The sequence below is a fragment of the Amblyomma maculatum genome, chromosome 1 (assembly GCF_055883805.1).
Source record: "Amblyomma maculatum isolate TAMU_Amacu chromosome 1, ASM5588380v1, whole genome shotgun sequence".
NCBI classification, from domain to species: Eukaryota; Metazoa; Arthropoda; class Arachnida; order Ixodida; family Ixodidae; genus Amblyomma; species Amblyomma maculatum.
In genome coordinates, this window is record NC_139344.1 from 301,593,997 (window position 1) to 301,620,051 (window position 26,055).

The window sequence follows — 26,055 nt, forward strand, 5'->3', positions numbered from 1 at the left end:
GCACGCGGCTCATCGTCTGCACGCTGGCTCCGCTGCTAAGGCGTCGTCGAAATTTACATCTTTCTTTTACTGATACAATGGGATCGGCAGTAGGGCAGTTCCATGAGACCATTTACTCTAGCGCTGAGCAATTACAAAGTGCAGTCGGATGTGCCTTCGATGCGAAACAATTTAGGCCTATCGACGACTAGGCAGTAGTAGCACCTCGGCGAGGGTGCCATTGTCCGCTGCGCCATCGGGCGGCGTCATTTTCGTCAGCGCTGCTGTATGTGCCGCGAATTTGTCGTCTTCGTTCATGGTGGAGCTGAGAGCGCACGTTTTTCGACATTTTGCTCTACAATGCGTAGTGCAAACGACGCTGCTACGACGTACGGGTCGGGGATACGATGTTGCGCCGCAGGACGAACACCGAGGCTGCATAAAAACATTGACGGATGGTACTTTAGACACTACTTTTTTATGTGCTGTTTTTGAACCGTGGTTTAACTGGAAAGTATACATTGTTGAAGCAGGACAGTTCGATCGTATATCGAAATGCGTCGCACTTCATGTTAAATCAATGCGGCAATGACTGGAAAGTATCTTTCATAGTATCTGCATTCCGCGTTCGGTAGCTGCCCGTACGGTTCGTTCGTTGTGTATTTATGTGTACAGTTACCATTGAGATCATAAAATATAATTAAAAATACATGTATCGTGAAAGATAGAACAGATACATCCTCACAGTTAAATCTGATGAATTCGGCCTGGGGAAGCGGAGCGCAGTCCTTCGCAGCCGCCACGGCCGCTAGTGCTGTTTCCAACAGCTGCCGCCATGTCAAACTCATGGTATACGGTTTGCTGGCGCGCTCAAACAAAGCACAAAATAGTACCAAGGTGTTTGACTGCTTTCACGAGCACCGCAAGACAGCACTTTTACACTGCCGCATCGCAGCATCAACGCACAAAGCACAGCCCAAGATGGCGTCAAGAGGAGCCGGAGCGGACTTTCTCAGTTTGGCTCATACAGGGCGCCACCATCAAATTAAGATGGCTGCGATCAGGCATCGAAACTAAAATCGTCTATAGGGTAGAAAAAGCCGAAAAAAAATGTCAGCTTCGCAATGCTCCCAAATGGCTAAAAAGGAAGAGCTTACGTGTGGCTGACGAGGGCGGGAACCGCTGATACTGCCAAGGTGATGTTTCCCACGGCGTACACGATGGATATGTAGAAAATAGTTCTGAAAGGGCGGTGGTAATGCTTTACATGGGGCGAAGATCGCCTTCGCTGCTGCTTACCTGAACTTGCCCAGGTACGAGTCTGCAATCATGGCGCCCAGGACTGGTGAGAAGTAGCAAGCCATGACGAAACCGTGGTAGACAGACTTGGCCGTGTGCTCTTCGAACATCAGCACGTTGATTAAGAATAATGTGAGTATGGCTGAAAAGAAAAAAAAAACAACACTGATTCTACGTTTGTGGCGCATTTACAAGCAACATTATCACCGATGGGATGTGAGCGATTTTCTATCATGTCTAAGGGGAGCCATTATGACTATAGTATGGTGTTCTAGAATTTACAAGTGTGCCGTCTTCAGCTCGTGGCAATAGGAGCAAGGTGGTCGCCGGATCAATGTACAGCGTAGGTGGCGCTTTCACTTGTCGCAGCGCATTAGAAGCACGTGTGCCGCAGGGGAAACGTTCGAGGCGTCTGCTTCTGCAGCCCGTGTCCTGCGTTGATTCCGTTGCTTCTCTGTCGTACAATTGGGCGTTGTTGAATGAAGAGAGAAGAATGGTCAAGCAGGAAAACACTGCAGAGAGCGCAGTCACAGTTCCAGTTCATCTCTTTTGAAGCGAAAAGCTTCACTACGCTAGTCAAGTCCGCGCTTCGCGTGAGCCGGCGTATGTCGGAGCGCGAGTGACGTCACGCACAGCGCAGGTGGCCGCCGCCGATTCCGTCGCCTGACCTTTCGCCGCTGCCGCGCGTGACGTCACGCGCGGCGCAGGTGGGTGCTGCCGCGCGCTATGCGTTATCCTTTGACATTCGCCGCAAGCGCGTGTTTATCGCGGAGGTCGGCTATATAACCGCTTGCCAGAGAATAGTCGTGCGCATTCAACATGGAAGGAGAAGAGAGTGAACTACCGATACAGAAGTGCTAGCACGGGAGTCGGCTGAGAAGAAGCGAACAAATGAAAGGCTGAAAGCTCACCCGAACAACGAGAAGAACGTCTCGCTCAATGACGCAGCAAAGCCGAGTCAGAAAGGCCTAAAGCAAAACCATAAGCTGAACCGTAAGCATATCCATAAGTCAACGCGTAAGCGATCAATAGCCTAAATCATAAAGTATAACCATAAGCTAAACCGTAAGCATATCCATAGGCTAAATTATAGAGCATAAGCATCACCGAAGCTTTTCCTGCCCCAGCAAATGTTTTTCGTTTTCTTTCTTGCTCACTGCGCGCTCTTTCCGATTGATGAGCTTAATTGCTTGGTTCACGAGGGCAGGCTCAAGAAGCTACTTTGAATGCCCTTCATCGAGATGATCATAAGTACGCCACAGTTCTAGCCGTCTCATAGCTTAAATTGCAGGACATATGTGGCTCGGAAGTTCATGCACAAATCAAAATGCTGTACTCGTTCTGCGTATCTCAATACGAGAAAATAGTGCGCGCCACAAAAAATAAAATGAATTCAGCTCAAACTTCTTTTTCCGTCTGGGGAGCTGCCAAAGCTTTTAAACATGCTGGAAGACTCACAATATTTTTCACTTCAAGAATTTAGAAGAATTGCAAGCAGCATGCGTGATTCTGCCATCTGTTTACAAAGAGCAGTGGTTCCTGAGCATGGATGTTCTACCCATGACAGAGAAATGACGCTTCGCAAAGTATATCTACGTCCAAATACTATTCCATTTTTATGTGAAGTCACTAAACCAAGAGCAGAGCTCTAAAGCAGAGCAGATAAAGCACCTGAAGCTGAGAAAATGCAAACAATCGTGTTTGACGGCTCTATTGAATGACTCTGCCTGAGTCTTGTGTGTTTTCAAATTTAGCAGCTTAATTTATTCACGTGCTCGTATAGTTGAGGGAAATGTTTATATAATTCTGTAATGTTTCATATATTGGTATCATATATGCTCGAACTGTTTATTTATATTCACTTAAGTCGCGAATTGTTTATACTGCTGGTTTTTGAGGTGATCCGCTGTGTGGTTTCGTGTATTTCTATGAGCTCTCGCTTATCTATTTCCTTTTTTTTTCCTATACAACTGCCTATTCATATGTATCCACCCACATTCAAATAAGTATTCAATTCCCCCCGGCATAATTTGTCTCCAAGCAGTCTTCACATACTTCGATTCACAAGTGGCTTAAATAAAGTACACTAGCCCAGCCTAAAACACTCCATTGTGTTTTCAGTCCGCGCGAGCGTCGATGGAGGACATTCGAGAAACAAAGTACCCAATACATTCAGGAAATGTCTTACTGTTAAGCAGATTTAAATTACAAGAGCAGAGGTTTTTCAACAACACCTGATTCTCCCCAAGTCATTTCTGTCGGAGTAAAGAGGCCTAGAATGCATGTGTCTTGCCGCACATAGATAATTTCCACGACGACGGCCGCTTTTATAGGGAACACACTCCTTTATTCATGCACTGAACCGGTTTAATACATTCAGTCAAGCGTGTGGGAGCTGAAGCGGCAGAATTTATTGTTGCGCGCCTTCGGGGTCTGAAGAACTAGCGGTGACGGAGGCAGTTCCCCCAGCTGTCTGCTCAGCGCTCATGCACTCCTCTCACAGCGCCCTCTCATGCCGCTCAGAGCGGTCATCGCTGAAGCGACCAGCTCGCCGGCGGCAGACAGCACACTTCTGAATTCTAGAACACTATACCTATGGTACCTCCTTGCAGAAAATTGTGTGGCCCTTTTTGACATCGCTGTTTGACGCTCACGGCTTTGCAATGAGCCGTTTAGCTAGCCGCGGCGAGTGGCTGGCAAACATGACTTCCTTCCCCATCAACAGTCCCTGACCATGGCAATGAGCAGCAAAGCTTCCGCGGGGAGTGAGCCACACCACGGCTGCTCAGTTTTTCTTTTTTACTTTTTTTTTTACGCCGACTTTTGGAGTGCAACCGGATTCCCGGGTCTGCGGCACATATTCATGAAAATCTCGGCGACGCCTAGGCCAACCTTTTTTAAGCACTACGCGGGGTCACATTGAGTGTGGTGGGCAGACTTTACCGACGCTGCCAACGGAAGGAGACCGCGGCAGGGTGTTGCGTTCCTCAGGAAACCCCAAGAGAAAGTTCCTCGTGGCCGTAAGAATAAAACAAGCGGCAAGTACGAAAGTCCTTATTTGTTTTCCTTGCTACTGTTTCGTAGCTACCGTTTTAGGTTAGTGCCCAATGTGTGCGCCAAATGTGGCCTTTTGTGCAGGCATTCATTTGAGAATACTGCGGGCACAACCTTTTATATAATCATATATACCACGTGAAGAATCGTATTTTTATAGTCCAAGTTGGGCATAAATTTTGCATTTTCAGCGGAATAAGACAACGGTGCGAGGGACTTGGATCTGAATCGAAAAGAAAAACCTGAAATACGAGCACGCGATCTGGAGGCGGCATTTTGCTGCAGCAGGATATGTTGTTAGTCAAATTGGTTTATTGTGATGGAAAGTTAGTGCGTAAAAAAGACATTTATGCTACACGCCACTGCTGCCTGTTTGCTTGAAGCTGGAACGTTATTAAAGATTAGAAGGGGCAGGAAAGCAAACACGCCAGTGGCCATTATTTCATAATTTAGGAGTTTTCTGGAACATCCAAATTGCATATGTTCAGTGTCGTCGTCAGCGGATGGCCTTTTCCTCTAGTGTTACTGTGTCAAACTATTCGCAGCACACGCATTCGGTGCCAAAATGATCTCGGCAAACTCACTGTGCTCAGCTTGAACATACATCCACGTCGATGTGCACAGTCAGCTTGAAAGTATGACTCTGGACAGATATTCCCAATGGAAACAATCATAGGCAGGCCTCTACTACTACAACTTGACCAGCACGAATTTGGTTTAAGTTTCGATGGTGTTTTTTGCGGCAAGACACCACAAGACTGTTTTCTCCGTTGTTCGTCCATGACGCCAAAGACGACTTCCCCCACATTGCAGGCGTGAGCAGAAGCCATACGAAGACTCCTCCTCACTATGAAATCAAACAGAATGAAGCATTTTCATTCATATCCATACACAGTGCAAAGATGCCCTGCTAGGTTCAAATGTCATTGAATGTTCCTGTCTAACAAGAATTCGCGACGGTGACAACCGGGTTTTTGCACAGTGTTGAAATAATATGACCCATGCAATTCAAAAAAAATACTGAACGGAGCTTCCCACAGCGAAATCAGGCTGTAGCAACCCACTTGGGTAAAGTTCGATATGAAGGCCCAAATAAGGAAAGCTGAAGTTTAGGTACATTGGTATAAATCACTTGTACGCATTCATGTCCCTACAACAACATAAGAAAACTCTTGGAAAGTTTCTACCTGTACCCGAATCCAGCAGCACTTCACCTCCATAAGCTTGAAACAAAGACCCTTATGGGCTTGCAAGATGTGCTGCTTTGAGGCTCCATTGTTGACAAAGTTCCGATATTGTTCACAATGTGCCAGCTTTATGTGGTTTTTCACTTTTATTTCATTGTTGGTGCAATAAATTTGTGGAGTTGTAGGACAAAATTGCCAATTGTAGCGACTGTCTTAGTGACCTTCCTTCTTTAGAAAAAGTATTCTGTCGATAGGGCACGAACATTTCGCCAAAGTATGCTTTAAGGTATTCTTTGCATTATCAGGAACTTCTTTCTTTTTTCAGTTGATGAGATAGCCTTCATTGTTAAGTGGATTTCATTGTAGCGTGATCCTTGATGTGTTGCTGTTATTTTTTTAGTTTATCGCGTTTTCACCAAATATAGTTGATTCGTTTTGAAATAAACTGGGCTGTTAGAAAGCGCCCGAGTCATCTACTCTTTTTCTTTCCTCTGTCTCTATTCCACACAAAGTACTTCCAACTCACCCAATACAGCGTACTGTTAAACTTGTTTCTATTTCATTCGAAGGCCCTCTTGCGAAAACCGTGTACACACTGCTTCCCGCGGCATGGCGAAGAGGCAGCTGCCCCACGGCCTACACAAGTGGGCCCAAAGTGTACCTGTTCGCGGCTCGAAAGGACATTTACCTCGGCAACAAGTGCGAGCCTATTATTCGCAAGCAAATTAAAGTTTTTATTGTTTTTTCCGGCGTCACTCGACCCCACTTGATTCTACGTGACTCCGTGCACGTGATAAACGCTGCAGAAGTGCGGATTCCTGAAGCCATCGCTTGCTCCGGACGCAGTGCCAAAACTGCTTCCAGGCTGCCTAGCCTGGATCTCGTCTACATTTTGCATATTGTAAACAATATATAGGCAGCGGTGGCGTAGAGGTAGAAGTTCGGCCTCGCGTGCAAGAGGACCGTGGTTCGAATCCCGGTACCGCGCAATTTCCCACCAGATTTTAAACAAAAATCCGCATGTCGATGGAATTGCATAAACAGGTTTGTGGTGCGACCTGATGCCGCTGTTCACCTCCAGAAACACACTCCATCACCAGAACAGGATTTTCCACCCTGGTCTAGTAATTGGCCGCTACCTCCTATGAACACTCCGAAGAACCCCTGACCCTTAGTCCCCTGCGTCTGCCGATCAACAGACCATGGCCGCGGTCAGACCTGTAACGCAGAACCGGGTGCTAAGAATCGGTGGCTCCGGACAGGCCGCCACTCTAAATTTACCCTGGCAATTCTTAATGCAAGAACCCTGGCTAGTAAGGCTTGTTTAGCAGTGCTCTCGGAGGAACTAGAGGGCATGTAATGGGATAGCATAGAGGTTAGGAGGCCAAATGAGGCATATTACTGTACAGAAGGACGGGCATGTATTCCGTTAAAGAGTTTTACGGCAGAGACGAGAACAAGGGGTAGGGTTCCTTGTCAATAGCGATATAGCTGGTAATATAGATGAATTCTATAGAATTAATGGGAGAGAGGCAGGCATCATAATTAGGCTTAATAAACGCTACAAACTGAACGTTATTGTAGAGGCATACGTACCTACACATGAAGATGTCGAATTGGCAATGGGAAAGATAAAGACGAAGCATACTGTACTAATGGGCGACTTCAATGCAGAGGTAGGAAAAATGTAGGATTGTGACATGGTAGTGGGTGACTATGGCATTGGTTCTAGAAATGGCAGGGAAGCGTTACTAGTTGCGTTTGCAGAACTCAGTAACTTATGAATTATGAATACCTTCCTCAGCAAACGGAACCGGAAGTGTGCGTGCAAGAGTCGTAACAGGGAGACTAAAAATTAAATTGACTGAATGTGCTCTAACCCTAGCATCATCAGGATGTAGAGGCAATCGGAAAGGTGCGATGCAGTGGCCACAGGATGGTAAGGCTTCAAATTAATCTAGATTTGAAGAGGGAGCGAAACCCATTAGTAAGGACGAAGTTCATCAACGAATTCGCTGTGTGGAGGGAAGGCAGAAGAATTCAGGGTCTCGCTGCAGAATACAGCGTTAAGCGAGGATTACGACCTTAGTGTACAAGCGATGAACGATACCATCAGGATATCATTACTGAGTGCCGGTAAAAGTAGGCGGTCCGAGAGGTACCGGCAAATGATCTAAGCAGACGAAAGATTTGATTAAAAAACGCCAAAGCATGAATGCCACCAAACCAACTGACAGGATAGAATTGACAGAGCTGTCAAAGGTAATCAATAGGTGCAAAGTATCCGACAGAAGAAAGTGTAACATAGAAAAAATCGAGCATGAATTAAAAAACGGCGGCAGCCTTAAAGCGGTAAATAAGAAATTAGGCACCGGCAAAAATCATATGTACGCGCCAAGGGGCAAGGCCGGTAATGTCATCATGAATATGGACAAGATAGTCAAAGTAGCCGAGGAGTTCTGTACTGATCTATGTAGTAGCCGAAGTAGTCAGGACAGTAATGACATTGGCAGTAGTGAAAAGCAGTCAGACGTTCCGCCAGTGACAAAGGACGAGGTTAAGAAAGCTTTAAAAAACTATGAAAAGGGTGAAAGAAGCTGAGGAAGATCAGGTATAACTGCAGATTTGTTGAAGGATGGGGAAGATATCGTGCTAGGAAAACTGGCCACTCTGATACGCAATACCTGACGCCATTAACGGTACCGAAATCATGGAAGAACGCTAGCATTATCTTAATTAATTCATAAGAAAAATGGCTGCTAAGTACTTGAATAATTACAGACCAATCCGCTCACTATTCGTTAAGTACAAAATATTGACTGTGGTAATCGCGAACAGAATCAGGACAACCTTAGATTTCAGTCAAGCTAAAGATCAACAGCTTTTAAGAAAGCGTATTGAACTATCAATCATATCCATACCATCAACCAGGTGATAGAAAAATACTCGGAATATACCAAGCCCTTATGCATAGCCTTCATTGATTGCAAAAAAAGTATTTGTGTCAGCAGAAACATCGGTAGTCATGCAGACATTGCGAAATCAGGGGGTAGACGAGCCGTACGTGAAAGTACTGGAAGATATATATAGTGGCTGCACAGCAACCATTGTACCGCATAAAGAAAGTAACAAAATTCCCACAAAGAAAGGTGTTAGGCAAGGAGACACAATCTCCTCAGTACTATTCACAGCTTGCTTAGAGGAAGTATTCAGAGACTTTGAATGGGAGCCGTTACGGATAAGGGTAGATGAAGAATACCTCAGTAATCTGCGTTTTGCTGATGACATTGCCTTGCTAAGTAACTCGGGGGGTGAACTGCAAATAATGATTGATGACCTCGACAGGAAAACTGGAAAGGTAGGCTTGAAAATCAATATGCAGAAGCCTAAGGTAATGTTCAACAGCCTCGGGAAGGAACAGCAGTTTACATTAGGTAGCAAAGTACGTGAAGTAGTAGGCGAATATGTCTACTTAGGACAGGTAGTAACCGCAGATCCGGACCATGAAAAGGAAATAACAAGAAGAATAAGATTGGGATGGAGCGCATTTGGCAAGCACTCGCAGATTATGACTAGCAGCTTACCGGTATCGCTCAAGAGGAAAGTATATAACAGCTGCATCTTACCTGTACTCACCTATGGGGCTGAAACGTGGAGGCTAACCAAGAGAGTTCTACTTAAGTTGAGGACAACCCAGATTGCTATGGAACGAAAAATGGTAGGGGTAACATTAAGAGATAGGAAGCGTGCAGAGTGGGTCAGAAAAATAACTCAAGTTACCGACATTCTAGTGGAAATTAAGAAGAAGAAATGAGCATGGGCAGGGCATGTAGTGCGAAGAGAGGATAACCGATGGTCCCTGAGGGTAACAAACTGGATTCCAAGGGAAGGAAAGCGTAGCAGGGGGCGGCAGAAAGTTAGGTGGGCGGATGAGATTAAGAAGTTTGCAGGGGTCAAGAGGATGCAGCTAGCACAGAACCGGGTTAAGTAGAAAAATATGGGAGAGGCCTTCGCCCTGCAGTGGGTATAATCAGGCTGATGATGATGATGATATAAAGCATGAACAGCAGCAGTGATAGACGACAACCTTGTTTTAATCCTTTGTACACCTTGACAGCTTCCGTATTTCTCATCCCTTTCCATGTAACTTCTACTTTGTTATCCCGGTATATTTCCTGTAGGAACTCTGTTATCTCATAACCAATACCTTCTTACAATAATATATGTTCCACAGGAGTTTCCTGTTCACGTTGTCGCATGCCCCGTTTATGTCCAGGAAGGCCAAACACAAAGGTCTATTTTTCATTCTAGATATTTTGATGCTTTGGGTTAGCACGAACAGGCTATCATTTAAGCGCCTACCATTTCTAAAGCCGTTCTGAAGTTTCCCGAGTATCTTGTTACTTTCTACCCATGCTTGCACCTTTAATTTCACCGCCTGCATGGCCAACCTGTACATAACAGATGTTATGGTAATCGGCCTGTAGGATTTTATGTGCATCCTTTCTCCATTCCGCTTATAAATCAATTTCATTTTACTCTGCCGCCAGCTCTCCGGAATTTGCTTATTCGTTATAACTGTTTCCAAAACTTTTAACAACGTTTCCTTACTTCTTGAACCAAGTTCATTAATCAGCTTGATCGGAATTCCATCTATTCCTGTAGATGTGTTTTTAGGAATATGTTTTTCTGCCTTTTTCCAGTTTATATTGGTCAGTTCTAAGCTGCTTTGTATTCTGCTACCTTGTGTTGCTTCCTGATTTGCGGAGATTACCTTATCGTCGCTCTTAAATGACTCAGCTATAATTGACGTAATGTAGTTCACAGCGTTGTCTCTCTTTATACAATTCCCCTCGTTATCTTGAATCCGATCCTGCATTTTTTTGTTCTTTTTAACTAGCCCGCTTATAATGGTTCCAGAATTTTCTAGGTCTGCCTCTAGTGGCATCGTGTATTTCAGCTATCGGTGGACTGCTTTAGTTTACTTTGGACGAGGGCCTGCACATCAAGTTTCTTTTGTCGATATGATTCTCATTTTTGCTTGATTTCCTCCTGAGATACCTGTGCTTTCTTTGCCTCTCGGTGTTCCCTTGAAGCAGCCCGTCGTTGTCCAATGGCGTCCCTGATTTTCTTATTCCACCAGATCCGTGGCTTCCTCATTCCATTCCAGCGGTTTGCTACTTTAACCTCCTTAATTTTCCTCCTTATGAGTAGTTCTACCTGTTCATAATCCCAGTCTTCCATGGGGCTTTTCTCTATTGCTTCCTCTATGTCTGCTGCTATCTGCGCTGTTTGATCGTCGTTTAATTTTGCGTTTACATTTTGTCTAAGTTCCATTTCTCTTTTCATCAAGGGCCCCATCTGGAGACTAATACGTTTATGATCACTTCCCAGACTACACTCCCCTTCTTCGTCTATTTCCATTTTTATGACCTTGCTATAAATTCCCTGCAACATTAGACAGAAGTCAATGGTCGTCTGTCTGTTGCGGAATTCCCACGTGACTTGTCCTTGGGATTTTGTTTCTCTATTTACTATAACTAGGTCGTGTCGCTCCCAGAAATCTAGCATTAGCTTCCCGTTACAATCCGGGTATTCATCCAGATCGTCGATGTGGCCATTCATGTCCCCCAGCAGAATGATATTGGCCCCGCCTCCAAACTGGCTTATATCGTTACTGAGACATTCAATGAGATCCTTGTTTTCTTGCCTGCATTGGTGTCCTGTTCCTAAATAAACTACTCCTAGGCATGTCCGTATGCCGGCAATTGTCCCTGATACCCAGATATGTTTTTTACTAGATGATTTTATTCTTTGCCAGTTTTTTCCCCTGTGTATCAACATACCTAAGCATCTACCCTTTTTTTTCGTTCTCGTTCTGTTGTACCCTTCTCAGAAGTTGCCTTCTATAAACGGCGGATCTTCTAGATCCCTGGGATGAGTCTCGCATAGAGCGTACACACCTGTTTTGTCATCCTTCAACTGCTGTTCTATCTCTACCCATTTCGCTCTTTTTCTACCTCCTTGCATGTTTATGTATAGCTGATCCTAGCGTTAAATCTCTTTTTTGTAGTTTTCTTTCTCGACCTCCCCCTTGCCATTTTTGGGGGCTCAGCCTCCGCTATTACGCCTTCTTGTGCTTTACTTCTAAGTACCTCTGTGCACGGAGCCCTCGCGGACCCCTAAAAAAGCTACATCCCTGCCTGCCAGGCGCCAGCCGATCTCTGCTCCCACCCTTCTGTTAAAATGAATGCCATCTCGCTGAGAAGCCCTACCAAAACCTGCTTTATGTACCTCCCTGTTTACCTCAACCACTTCGAAACACTTCTCCAGGCTTAACTTTCTTATGTCCTGATTAACTGTCACCACGTCCTTTTCCAGCTTTCCGTTCGATCCTAGCACCTCCGGTACTGTGCATACAACTATCTGCGCTAGCTGTGTTATCTCCCTAATATCGTCAACTCCCTTAGCTAAACTTTCCACCACACCTGCAGCGTTACCATTTAGGATATCGTTTAGCCCCACGGCTACTATCACCATATTGCGCTCTGCGGAATTTTTCAACAGCCTATTTTTATGCTCTTGCAGCACTGCCCTCATTGTCATCCCTGGGAATGTTCCAACTAACACTCGCTTATCACTCTTTACACGTTCCAAGATACCTCGCTTGCACCTGCTCATGTTAGAATCTCTGGCGATAAGCACCTGGGCATTCTCTCTCCCTCTCCCAACTGTTGGCTCCGGCTTTCGGTTATGTGTGTCCTTCTCTCTGGGATTTTCATTCTTCCTTCCTTCTTCCTTTTTTTCCGACTTCTTAGTAGCGGCTTTTAAATAACTCTGTCGGTTCGGATTCGCCTGACCTACTTTGCTTATGCCTTCTATGCCAGTGCTCTTCCCAGCCACGTAAACCGCACTGGAATATTCGTCCTCGTTGTTTCCAAGGGGAAAGTCCACCTGAACTACTTTGCTTATGCCTTCCATGCCAGTGCTGGTCCCAGCCACGAGGCCCACACTGGAATGTCCGTCCTCGTTTCCAAGGACAAAGTCGGACATTTTTTTTTTGCCATTTGAGGAAGCTGTCGTAGCAGTTTCTGATTTTCTGCCCTTAAACGTACTTCATGTTCTAAATCATCCACACGAGACACTAAACTGCCCTTTTCTCGTTCAAATCTATCTAGGCGCGCACTAGGCACGCAACACCGACAAAAAGTCACTGCCTTCCGCTTCACCTACAGAGTCAAAACGCGTTTCTTTGAGATTAACCTGCGCCTCACACTGAGCACACTTTACCTTCTTTTGATTGCACATCTTAAGCATGTACCAACTGAACTATTTCTACTACGAATTCTCAGAATATACAAACTGCAAAAGGAAGAGACAAAACGACTGGCAAACATGCGTTAAAATCAATTCTGCCATTAGCCTAGAAAAAAAAAATATCTATCTAAACAAGATAGGTAAAGAATGAACGCCGAGAAAACCTAGCTGCCGGCACGAAAAACTAGGCCGCTAGGACAAAGAGCTAAAATATTGTTACGTGCTTTGTACGCACGGGAGGTTTATTTACAGGGATCGGTCCAAACAGGACTGCGGCGAAGCGTACAAACGTCCCTCTGCCCTTGCTCTTCTTTCTTCTTCACCGATCTGCCCGACCGTTCTTCATCTTCCGTCGACGTTCTACGAAGGCGCGTGACATTTTCCTCCTCGCAGACGAAGCCCGTCGAGCGAGTTACAGAGATCCTCCGGAATGAAATCGCTTGAGGCAGGCTACATGCACCACCTGAGACTGCCGTGACCGTCGACCATTCACCGTTATGCGTGCTATGACGTAATTGAGATTACTGATGCGTTCTAACACAACAACTGGTCCGGTGTAGTGTGACAGCAGTTTTTGACAAAGACCACGCTTACGGAGAGGTGTCCACAACCACACATAGTCACCAGGAGCATAAGAAACTTGTTGGTGTCGGGAGTCGTAGCGGTTCTTAGAACGATCTTGTGAAGATAAAAGTCGAACTCTGGCCAGCTGGCGGGCTTCTTCAGCTCTGCAGAGTGCGGTAGCAAGAGAAGGTTCGTCATGAATGAAAAATGGCAGTATGGCGTCGAGGGCAGAGCGAGGCGTGCGAGCATAGAGAAGGTAGAAGGGACTGTAGCCTGTTGTCTCATGTTGCACTGTGTTATATGCATGAGTAATGAACGGTAGAACGCCATCCCAGTCCTTATGGTCTGCAGCGACGTACATAGCCAACATGTTGGTAAGCGTCCTATTAGTTCGTTCTACCACACCGTTCGTTTGGGGATGATATGCCGTGGAGTGGCGAAAACTGAAGGCGCTGAGGCGAAGAACTTCTTCGACAATGTCCGCTATGAATTGGCGTCCACGGTCACTAATGATGACTGCAGGAGGGCCGTGCCGAAGAACGACAAGTCGAAGTAAGAAATTTGATACTTCAGACGCAGTAGCGGATGGTATCGCGGCTGTCTCACAGTAGCGGGTTAAATAATCAACTCACACAAGAATCCATCGGTTTTCTTTAGAGGACCGTGGGAAAGGTCCAAGAAGGTCAATGCCAACTTGCTCAAACGGGGCTGTTGGAGGTGTGACTGGCTGTAGTTTTCCATGTGGGCTTGAAGTCGACAGCTTAAAGCGCTGGCATTGCACACAGCTGGCTACATATCGCTTGATCGTTGAACGCATCTTCGGCCAGTAAAATCGCTGCTGTGTGCGGTGGAGTGTTCGGGCCACTCCCAGGTGTCCAGACGTGGCGTCATCATGCATTATTTCTAGAACTGTGATACGTAGTCTTTCCGGAATGACAACAAGCATACGTGCTCCCCCAGAGGCGAATTTTTTCTTATAAAGCACTCCTTCGCAAATGCTAAATGTGTTCTTCATAGGATCGTTGGCGGAATCAAACAGTGAAGTTAATGTCTTGTCTTTGCGTTACTCGGTTCGGAAAGCTCGGAGATCGGGGAAGGTTTGTGAAATTGGAGCCAAATGTTCATCGAAATTGTCTGAGTCATTATCAGTCGTTTGTAGCGGCAAACGCGAAAGACAGTCAGCATCTGAGTGTTTATGGCCGCTTTTATGCACCATAGTAAAATTAAACTCTTGTAGGCGTGAAGCCCATTGAGCGAGCCGCCCACAGGGGTCACGAAGACTCACGAGCCAGCAAAGGGAATGGTGGTCGGTCACAATCGTGAAAGCATTCCCGTACAAATAGGAACGAAAGAGCTGTACAGCGAAAACAACGGCTAGACATTCTTGCTCCGTAACCGTGTAATTTCTTTCACATTTACTCAACGAGCGGCTAGCACATGCTATCACGTGCTGATCGCGTCCATGGCGTTGTATAAGTACAGCGCCGATACCGATACCACTTGCGTCAGTGTGTACTTCAATTGGAGCTGATGGGTAGAAGTGGCGGAGGATTGGGCTTGAGGTCAAAAGAAACTTCAGATGACGGAACGCTGAGTCACATTCGCTGGTCCAATTAAATGGTGCATTTTTATGCAGTAGACTCGTACGTGGGTAAGCGATGTGTGCAAACCTTGGTATAAAGCGTCGAACTACGAGCATAGCCCCAAAAAGCTCTGCAGCTTTTTTACTGATTTGGGCACGGTAAAATTTTTGACGGCTTCAATTTTCTTGGGATCTGGTCGATCACCTTCTTTGTAAACTAAGCGACCGAGGACAATTGTTTCACGATCGCCAAAATGACATTTCTTTGCATTCAGTACAAGACCAGCTCGTTCCATGCTATTAAGTACGATATCCAGACGGCTGTTGTGCTCACTAAATGTTTTGCCAAAAATTACAACGTCGTCCAAATAACATAAACAAATTTGCCACTTTAGTCCACGTAGAATTGTATCCATGAACCGCTCGAATGTGGCAGGTGCATTACATAATCCAAAAGGCATAACGTTAAATTCATAATGTCCGTCTGGTGTTACGAATGCCGTTTTTTCTTTATCTGCAATGTGCATGGGAATTTGCCAGTAACCGGATCTCAAGTCAATAGAAGAAAAGTATGAAGCTGAGTACAGACAGTCAGTTGCGTCATCTATACGTGGAAGCAGGTAGACATCTTTCTTCGTGATTGAATTTAAACGGCGGTAGTCAACACAAAACCTCCATGTGCCATCTTTCTTTTTAACGAGGATAAGTGGAGCTGCCCAAGGACTACAGGACTCTCGAATAATGCCGCGCTTTAGCATGTCTTGAACTTTCTCATCTATTACCTTACGTTCAGTTGCCGAGACTCGATAGGGCTTCTGACGTATTGGAGGTGCGGACCCAGTGTTGATCGTGTGATGAATACGACTGGTAGGGAGTGGCATTAAGTCATCCTTGGCAAAGTCGAACACTGTCACGTGTTTCAGTAGTAGTTCCACTAGAATACGACGCGCAGGTGTAGAAAGAGACTTACTAATCATAGCCGTAACTTGGGTCTCCATGCCTGATCGCACCTGCTGCTCAGTGACAGAGCTGTTTAACGCCGCGACGGAACCGGATATGCCTTCCTCGAAACGGGCGAGTGTTAGGCCCCGAGGCAACACAGTTGGCTCTTCGGAGTGGTTCACTGTCCACAGCTCAGTGCGGCCTCTAGTCACGGGAATGACGCAACGAGGCACAAGGATACTCTTCTTAGAGCAGGTGAATCTCGTAGGTTCTACTATAGCCTCAAAAGATTCGCACCGGTTCCGAATAGAGAAAACCCGCACGAATGCTGCAGATAACGCTGGCACAATTGTGTCTTCTTCCACAGCAAATGCTCCAAATTCAGGTGTCGAGTCATCCACAAGAACCGAAAGTAGTGAAGGATTCAAAGCAATCTCTCCCGTACCACAGTCTAAAGTTGCACCACACTCTTGCAGAAAATCAATCCCAAGAATCACATCATACGTTGACCGAGGCAGTACTGCAAATTCTACTTAAACTTGAGGCCGCCAATAACAACATCCGAAGCACACACACCAAGGGGAACTAAAGGTTCACCACCGACACCACGGAATAATACTGCACGGTCACCACTGAACATTACTTTTCTACTAAACGGTTCTTAAAACAAACTCATAACAGATACTGTAGCACCAGTGTCCACAAGAGCCATTGTTTTCACACCATCAACAAACATTTCCAATTTGTTCTTTAACATAAACACGGGCAGAGGTATGGACGTCATCGACTCGCCGGCGGCCTCACCTCCATCGGCCGCGCCTCCTAGTTTCCCTGAGGCGGAGGGGAAAAACGACGTCGAGGGGAAGGTGACTTGCGCGGGCGCTGGGGTGGCGGCGTCACACTACGATCAGATGCAGGGGATGAATTCCGCAAATATGTCGAATGGTATGAGTCCCCAGCAGGCATAGTCGGGGATCGCTGTTGTTCGGTGTGCAGCCGTCCGTGAATGTTCGCGTGGGGTCGGTAATCTTGGACAGTTGGAAAACGGCGGCGGTAGTATCTAGCGATATGCCCCGCAATGCCACACCTGTAGCACACAGGTTGAGGGCGCCAGCGATCAGCATAAGAGTCCTCACTAACAAAGTCGCGACGTTGGTTGTAGCGAGGCTCTCGCTGCTGACGAACCACATTTTCAGAGTAGGCGGGCCTCTTTTCCATCGGCTGGTGGTCATAACGTTGAGTACAGCTGCGCTGATCGTCCATATGCGAATCGCCGCTAGGTTGAACCCACGGAGTGGACAGGGCGGCAACATTTGCCTGCGGTGCACAACTCTGCCGCACATATTCTTCACTACAGATGGCGTCCCTAGATTTTGACAATTCCTCGCGTGCAATCTCTCGTATCATATCAGCCATGGAAACTGAAGGACAGGCTTCAACACTGGCTACAGAGGTGACATTGGCCAGTCTTCCGAATTTAGGTGTAATTCGTCGCAGCTTGAGAGCTTCAGATGTTCTACAATGCTTTATAACATCAGCGGTGGTGCTCAGGTTCTCTTTGCTAATAAGAAAATTATAAACGTCTTCCACTATTCCTTTTAGGAGGTGACCGACTTTTGTCTTCTTCAAGCATAATGGGGTTGACGAGTTTGCATAGCTTTAAGATGGCTTCGATATATGCAGTACAAGTTTCTCCGGGTACTTGCGCCCGGTTAAACAAAGTTTGTTCAGCGCGCTTCTTCTTTGCAGGTTCATCCCCAAAATTTTTCTTGATTTCGCTTGTAAATATAGCCCATGTACATAATGAATCCTCGTGATCATCGAACCAGTCAAAGGCAGTGGCGGCAAGGAACAACACCACATTAGCTAACTTAGTAGCGGCGTTCCAGTGATTGCATTTACTCACTCTTTCGTAGTGTTTCAGCCACTCATCAACGTCCTCCTCAGGTTTTCCGGAAAACGTACGCGGCTCTCGATAATAGGGCCAGTTGTTCGCCGTGGATGATCCTGGCTGCTCGGTACTGCCGTCTTCATTCATGTATGATGGCATTGGTGGTAGGCCAGCAAGTCTACGGCTTCTTCGGCAGATGAAACGCTCCGTGGTCGCTACCCAGCACCTCTCACCAAGATGTTACGTGCTTTGTACGCACGGGGGGTTTATTTACAGGGATCTGTCCAAACAGGACTGCGGCGAAGCGTACAAACGTCCCTCTGCCTTAGCTCTTCTTTCTTCTTCACCGATCTACCCGACCGTTCTTCATCTTCCGTCGACGTTCTAGGAAGGCGCGTGACAATATATTCTTTAGGCTGCACCTAACCTAACTAGCTGAAAACAAAATAAAGTTAATAAAAGAACTCATCTACTTGACGCTTTCGGAAGCTCCCGCTGTCGCCAGTCCGTCCGTTTCCGGTAGCCACGTGCAATCGAATGAGCGATGGAACACGCGTCCGCACCACACGGCTGTCAACCGTCAACTGTCAAACTGTAGGTAAGTGATCACTCCTCCTGGTGTCACCTCAAACATAAACCTAATTAAAATCGTTAAAAAGAAATGGTTAAACAACAACATTAGGCGTCTGCAATCACCTCCGTAGTTGTGAGGAGCTCATCATTGCTACCGCAGACTACGCACTTGACGGCCTTAGTACCGCGGTGGAAAGCCACGCTTCGCCGTTGTCTCTCGTACCTAGGCATTTTACTACGAAAAGGAAACCCTCTACACTTTACCACCCTTGCGTCACCGCCAGCGAATTCTCCCGCTCCGAGCCCTACCTCTGCACTCGCGTTTACTACTCAACTAACTTCCGAACGCAGTCTTTTTGAAGCACGAATACTATTTTAATGTGGGCACCTCAGATTTATGGGTGCGTTCCAATTCTTAGACGTCTAGCAAGACTGCTTCGTAGACGTCTACAGGTTCGCGTATTGGAACGCATCTACCTGTTTACGCCTAGCGTCACCTCGCGGCATAAAGGTTGAACTAAACCGTTTTAACAACTATTATAACCCTGTTTTCTTTAAAGATTTACGACAATACAGGTGAAAATCACGTTTTTAACGGTTCGCCGATTTTTTGCAGCAACAATATTACATGTGTAATCGCCACAACGTAGATAGACTATTAATAGGTTAACTTGTAGCAGACCGACTTCTCACGCAATGAGCCCTATCACGAATTGACGGAAGAGAACGTTAGTCCGTTTTTCCTTTTTTATTACTGATGCTGAAGTGTACATGCTTCTAAGATGTCTCATTCACACAGCTGTAAGAATGAAAACATGCAAAATACTGTAAATTTGAGAGGATTATGGACGAAAGGTGATAACTGGCTACAGCAAACGAAAACCTTTGTGCCGTTACACCTGTCGTCTGTAGTCACTAGACGAGGAAACCAAAAGACAGCAACTCGTTTTAATAATATACAAGCACAAAATATCAATGCGCAACAAGCCGGCATTGTCAGGCGAGTGCGTTCTTCCGAGATAAACTGGCCACGGCTACTACAGCAAGACAGAAACACATACGTGCGCCATACAGCAGCCCTCCTGACTCCCGGCGAGGTGCCCAGAAAGCGACGAGTTCGTCGATAACATCACGACTGAAGAAACTCGTCAAGTTAAAAAAGAAGACCAACAGCATCCGACGCACGCTTTCCTCTTAAGCGCGGTAAAAGTATTTGCAGTGCTATGAATCTCACGACCATAAAGACAGCTAAATTAGCCTCTAGCTAGCGCACACATTGACGTAACAACTCACGTTTGAAAGATCGTTCATATGCACACTCCGGCGTTCGCAAAGAGCACGACCACCGTACAGCTACGGCAACCACCGCACGCACGACTCGCTCAGCGCGAACCGAGCTGTGTCCGCCATGTTTAGACAGCAAAGTGGTCTGCATCGATGTTGACTTCGGCGAAGCCGTCTTCGCGAGACTGCTTCGCGAGAATTGGAAGGCGTCCCAAGATGGCGGCTGCTCGCGTAGCCGTCTAAGTAGACGTCTACGAGGGGGTATTGGAACGCACCCTAGGTCACACGTGTGTCACATCCCATCTCATTGAGACTGGCGGCTCCCCTATTGTTCGTCCATAACGTGTTTCATCATCAGAACGCAGAATCATTCAAGACCAACTTACCGACATTCTCGCGCGAAATACCAGCCGCTCATCAACAAGCTCCTGGTCCTCTCTTGTTGTTCTCGTCTGGAAAAAGGGTGGTTCTGCGCGTTTCTGCGTGGATAACCGGACCCTTAACAAGACACTCCGTAAAGATGTTTACCCGCTGCCTCGCATCCACGGCGCATTGAACTGCCTACAAGCAGTAGAATATTCTTCCAGACTCCGACTACACTCTGGATACTGGCAAATTCCCATGCATGAATCCGACAAGAAAAAAGCTGCCTTTTATTTTAACCCCGATGGTCTCTACGAATTCCACGTAAAGCATTTCAGGCTGCAATGCTCCAGCCACCTTCTACGACACTATGCTTTGGGAATGAAAGTCTGGACGTGGAATCTAGATGATACCATCTTTTCCTCGGACTTCGCTCAGCACCGTCTCTCAGAAGTTCTCACGCGCCTTGCACAAGCAAGTCTCCACAATCATCAAAGTCCTCGGCCATGTCGTCCGCAAGGTGGGCATCTAGGCCCATCGCGATGAAATCGCAGCTGCAAATAATTTTCCTCGGCCCTAGCGCTAAACGACTTCGGCAGCTTCATTAGGTTGTACTTAAATCCTCTGTTTTATCCGAAACTTCACTTGTATTGCGGCCCACTTACACAACCTCGTCAAGTCTAAAGCGATCTTCTTATGCTCCACCGGATGGGAGAACGCCACCTCTCAATCAAACACTCACTTCAACTCCTGTGCTTCACCATTTTGGTGCGACAGCACCCACTATTCTTCACACCAGTGGGAAAGGCATCGGCGCGGTTTTCTTGCGACGTTGAGCTGCGTGTCAAGGACAGGTGGCATACGCTAGCCATTCTTCAACAGCGTGGGAGAATGGCTGGAGTGTAGGGCCCACATTCCATGCGGGCCCTTCTCTGCACCTCACGTCAGCCTTCTGATGATCACCTGGATGTTGCATAAATCAGTCTGGCTCCGCTGGACCTCATCACTGACTTCCCGTTCTAGCAGCAGGCTGACCCCTACTGTAGCACAATCATCGGTCTTCTCCGTGGTCAATCACCGGCACCCAACAGTCGCTTGCGTCGTCCGCTCCATCTCTTTAGATGTCAACACGGAACGTTCTACAGTTGCATTTACCCCCCTACGTTCATCAGCGGATCCCAGTTGTAGCTCCCTCCCTTCGTCATAAACTTTTGGGCTTACCCCGACGATACCACTGCCGGTCATTTAGGTCCCCACAAGGCCTGCGACCATACAAACAGCCTCTGCTTTTGGCCTTCTACCAGAGTCGCCAAAAAGATATCGTCCTGTGCGTCTTGCCAGCATTATAAGCGGACAACCTCTGCTCCTGCTGACCCCCTGCTTTCTTGCCCACCTGTGCTTTTTGACTGTCGCCAATGAATTATTCTGCACCTAACTCTCACGCCCGCCGGTCACCACTGGAATGCCACCGCCATTGACAAAGCGCTAAAACAGCCCCTCTTCGCTTTCGTCCCGCTTCTGAAGTCAGCGCGCTTTTTCTGCGGGCAGTCGCCTTGCGCCATGGTGCTCCCCTGATCCTGATTAGCAACCGTGGATAGATTTCTTCCCTAAGCCTTTGAGGAATTACTCCGCATCGCCAACACCGCCCACTAGACATCCTCCAGCTATCATCCTTGGACCAATCGCCTCATCGATCGTTTTCAACCCATCTTGTCCGACACGATTTCCATGTACGTCAGTCCTGAATCTGATCATAAGAACTGGGTCATTTTGCATTTTGTCCCCTATGCATGTAGGTGCAGTTCTGCGCACCAGCCCCTCCTCGTTTATGGCCGTCAACCAACAACAGTATTCGATACCACCTTCTCTGCACCTGCTTCCCCATCTACATATCTGGGCGAACAGTTTGCTATTAGTATGGGCCACTGGCGACAACCTGCCGGCCTCAACACCGAAGTCGCACAGCAAGAACGCAAATACTGCTATGGCAACCACAACCGCGGTGTTTTCTTTTCTCCCGGTGATGATTTTCCCCCCTGCGCGCCAGTAGGTGCTTCCGAATTGTGCGATAAGTTGGATACATTGGGCCTTACATCATGCTACAACAAACGTCCCCCTGAACAACAACGTTCTCCCGTCACCGACCGGCGTCAACGCTCAGAAGTCGTTTACGCCTCCCGCATGATGTCGCACACCCGCCGACCCTCTTCCATGTAAACCAGGGTAGTCGCTTTCTTGCTGAGAAGATCTGTATGACCACAGTACGCGAACTTTCACCTCTTCCACCTGTATATACCCGTCATCTTCATCTTTCACTGGTGTTCTGAAAATCGTGCGCAGAGCTCCAAGGTGTTCTGAAATAGACGTTTGTTCTAGTGGTGGGTTACAATATTTGCGTGCAGTGACCTATGGTTCGTTTCTTGTAGACACAAAGGTCTGAGTCCCATTGTTTTGAGTACATCTGTAATGTCTGTGTAATTCCTTAGTAAACCTCACCAGTTCCGCTGTATTGAATAAGACATTGTGATAAGCTGAAAATTAAGAAAAGTTACTTATCCTCAAGTGGGGTTATTTGTGATTTTCCTTTCGTTTTTCAAGAGTTTTGCCGAAATCTATCGCCACTTTGGTGGCGCTTGACGTCCCACCTTCCTTTCCTTCTATCCATCATCGTAAACCTCCTCGGAGATGCCACGGGTGAGTGGGTTATGAATAGCTGCAGGCTTTCATTGACATCCGTATCTTCCATGTTCGGTTTGGAACTTTATTCTCGGTCGTGGTGGCCCGTGGCCTTCGTGTGCATCTTTTTCATTAGTGATAAAGCTGTACCAGGCTGAGCTCCAGCAGTACTCTGTTGGAACAGCGCTTGCTTTCTTAAGAGGGAGGGCGAGGGGGGAAACAAGTCCAGTTAAGCAGAGCTGTTCTGGATGTCTGTCGCCAAAGAGGCCAGCACCCAAGGCGGCAGCTGCGGGCCTCCGGCGCTGATTGCTTGACCTTCCCGCGAAATTTTCAGGCCCATGGACTGTGACACTGACTTCTGTGAACAAAGTGTGGACCTGGATGTCGACACCGGGTCCTCCAGCTCGACCTATGTGTGCCGGCTGAACATAAAGACGGCTGCGGACCCCGCGTCACCGCTTCAGAGTATGTGCCCTTCTAGTGGAAGGTGAGTCGCTTTCTTGTATCAAGGTATGTTAGGTTTTATGTTGTCTTTAAATTATTTATTCCTTTTTCCGTTCTCCGGACTGAGCACCGAGCCATGTGCGCAGATTTCGGTCTGCGCTCAGGTCTCTCTTCGGCAAGCTGTCCAAAACGCCTACAATCGCCTTGGGAAAGAGCGGCTTTGCATGCAGGTATGCTTAATGGACGGACTCTTGTGCTATTGAAGGTCACGATAATATGCTCTCCACTGTTTCTTCAGATGATGATTGGGCGGACAATACGATTGCTCCTTGCTCGGCAAGCCGTTCTTTAATTTCTTCATTAGTACTTTGTAGCAGCTCTTGCTCTCAAATGACTCCCCTTGTGCAGTAGAGGGTGCGGTCGATTTTGCAGAGAAAGCAGTTTGCTACTTTGACCCTTGGTGTAGATTTCTACAAGTTCTCTGGTTCTCTGTTTCTTAGCTTTTACTTTCGGCTTTTTGACGGTTTTGGGCTGTTGGCGATGACAAAGGCGGACAAGCTTGTTATTGGTTCATTAGTCAGGGAATTAATAATGAAAAACTTTCGAAACGCATCTCCTGTTTTTTGGGGCATCAATTCTTTAATTTCGGTGTGACCGCTTTTCGAAACTCGATCATATTTTTCCAAGATTTATCCATACGGAATGTATAGAGTACGGGTTTTTAATATTCTCTTGCTTCTGGTTCACCCATATACACAGAGGAAGATCCTGGAACCCCCCGCTTGGAAGGCAGACGAGGAGCCCACCGGCCGAGGCTTCACAACGGCATCGACCCTCCACCTCAGAACCCATCCTCTCGGTGCGGATGACAGCTTCGGTGTGGTGGCAGGGACACTTGGCGGCGCTAAGCACCGACACCTCATTACTGAAAAGGGTCATGCCACGGTCATCCAATAGTTTTGTTGGCAAGCAGATAATACTGAACGTTATTATTCTATTTCCGAAATTTGAGCGCCCTCCACGCATTCCTTATTTCAAAATAAGTGACCGAAGTTTACACCGTGAAGCTCCTCCCGCCGACAGCGATCGCCATGTTGAATCGCTTGGTGACGTCAGAGGCCGAAACCTTGCCGACAACGGCCACGGTGTCGTCTGCTGCGGTGCCGGAGCCGATATGCAGCCGATATACTGTACTATGTTTCTGAAAGCAGAAGACAGCGTCCACCTTCGGCGCGAGAGGTGCATTGTTCGATGGCAGCACTGCGCGCACCCCCCGCCGTAAACTCACCGCGCCGGCTGTGCATTCCGCGCAAGCCGTCCGAGCCAGTGTCAGAAAAGCATGGTAATTTTTTTCTCGTGATAATAATAGGCCCTCGAAAAAAGAATTCCAAAAATAGATGCTGCTCGTGAAATGTCAACCAATGCGATGGGAGTCCTCGCTCATGGATGGTGCGGTGCCGGCCGTGTTCTTGTACGCTAGCTCGTCGCTGCTAAAATGTCGCTGAAGGTAATCGTTTCATTTACTGCGAAACAGTAGAGTTCAGAGTAAAAAGAAGATGACCGAGTGGCCCATTTACTAAATCGCCTCGCTGATCTATTACAAAGTGCCGTCCGCTGGGGTTTCGGTGCGAATTTAGGCCTATCGACGATTACGGAGAAGCAGACAGCCAGAGCGTCGTTGTTCTTCGCGCTCGCGGGCGGAGCCGTTGCTGTTAGGTTCCGGCATCCTTTCATACTCAGGCGCGCACCTGAATCCCGCCAACCGATGCCGCTATTCGGTTAAAAGCGCAACAGAGATAGATGAAAAGCTCACTTTTCGGTAACCTCGGTACGCGGCATGAGTGCTGTTTGGGGTGCTCGTGCACAGAACATGCAGCCCACGACGCTGCATTGGCATATTTCGTCACCTGCTACCAGATCAGCTAGCTGCTCACGCAGAAACGAAAATACTAGTTTTAAAAATATCTGCAGCTGAAAGTTCGAGGATTATTTGCTCGGTGCATTGGGAATAAGATTCAATAAACAGTTTACATTACAAAACTGATGACCCTTTTAGGGTGATCCTGCGGGGAGATGCCGAAAAGTAAGGCACTACGTTCTTTCTGCTAGCAAAGGCAAGGGATGAAATTATTTACCATATATGCAAGTATGGCGCCCTTTGCCTCTCGCAAAAGGCTTCCACCATAAAGTATTGCGGCATTGCAATGTGCCAGTTGAGCAAGCCAGGGGCTAAATAAAGCTACTCACTTCTCATGCCATAGTAGGAGAACCTCTCGCAGAACTCGTTGCCGATGATGAAGAAGACGGCTTTGGGATACGGCTTGGTCACCCCGGGCTCCTGCGAGACCAGAACAAGACTTGAATTTGCTGTTTCTTCATGGCTTCTTTCTACTCTGCATTTATGGAGACCACAAATAGCTCAGTCCACTAATTAGCTCCCTTTTCGTTAAAATAAGTAAAGACATAGTACAGCCGCCGATTCTGCATTCTTAGCGTCCTGTATAGAATCTATTGTGTTCGGCGATATGAGCACTATCACGTAGTGGTGACAATGCGGTACAGGACAAAGGAACCCTGCTCCGGACAAACTTGATAGTACTCTTCCTCGACTAAATAACCAAGGTAAATTAATCAAGATTGTCCGTAGGCTGCTACAAAGAAGCTGAAACAAGCGCCAAGCTTTTCACTTCCTTCGTAGGTCAAACAAACAAAATTCCTTCTTTAAGGAAAGCTAAGAGAGCCCTGGAGAGATCTGCATTAGATAAATGCGAAAGCATGTGCATTGACTGCTCTTTAGCACCTCCTAGAGCGTCATGACTCCTCAATTTTGACAGTCATGACTATACACTAGTCATGTTCGTAATTGATTGAATTACACAAATTCATGGACTCCATAGTCA

General features: G+C 47.0%; 2 protein-coding genes across 10 annotated transcripts in view; one reads left to right on the forward strand and one right to left on the reverse strand.

The window, feature by feature from the left end:
* The window catches only part of LOC146206929 (solute carrier family 15 member 1-like), a 413,844-nt gene that overhangs the window by 263,286 nt on the left and 124,503 nt on the right, over positions 1–26,055 (reverse strand). For 5 of the 8 annotated variants that reach the window (XM_084596447.1, XM_084596907.1, XM_084598780.1 and 2 more), the window contains 3 exons: positions 25,403–25,493; positions 1,279–1,420; positions 1,137–1,220 (listed from right to left, as the gene is read on the reverse strand). In XM_084596447.1, the coding sequence (XP_084452573.1) occupies positions 1,137–1,220; positions 1,279–1,420; positions 25,403–25,409 (233 nt within the window). In that variant the 5' untranslated portion in view covers positions 25,410–25,493. Of the gene's footprint in view, positions 1–1,136; positions 1,221–1,278; positions 1,421–1,560; positions 1,867–3,512; positions 3,630–25,402; positions 25,494–26,055 lie in introns of those variants that run through there. The other 3 variants (XM_084598031.1, XM_084595986.1, XM_084597407.1) reach the window with 3 other exon arrangements.
* Positions 2,038–25,632, forward strand: LOC146206932 (uncharacterized). Of its 2 annotated transcripts, XM_084599698.1 has the most exons (4): positions 2,038–2,271; positions 23,046–23,198; positions 23,302–23,385; positions 23,915–25,632. In XM_084599698.1, the coding sequence occupies exons 2-4, from the start codon at positions 23,050–23,052 to the stop codon at positions 24,435–24,437; spliced, it is 756 nt and encodes a 251-aa protein (XP_084455824.1). In that variant the 5' UTR covers positions 2,038–2,271; positions 23,046–23,049; the 3' UTR covers positions 24,438–25,632. The 2 variants fall into 2 exon arrangements, 1 of the variants encoding a protein (XP_084455824.1); XR_014706438.1 differs by lacking the exon at positions 23,302–23,385.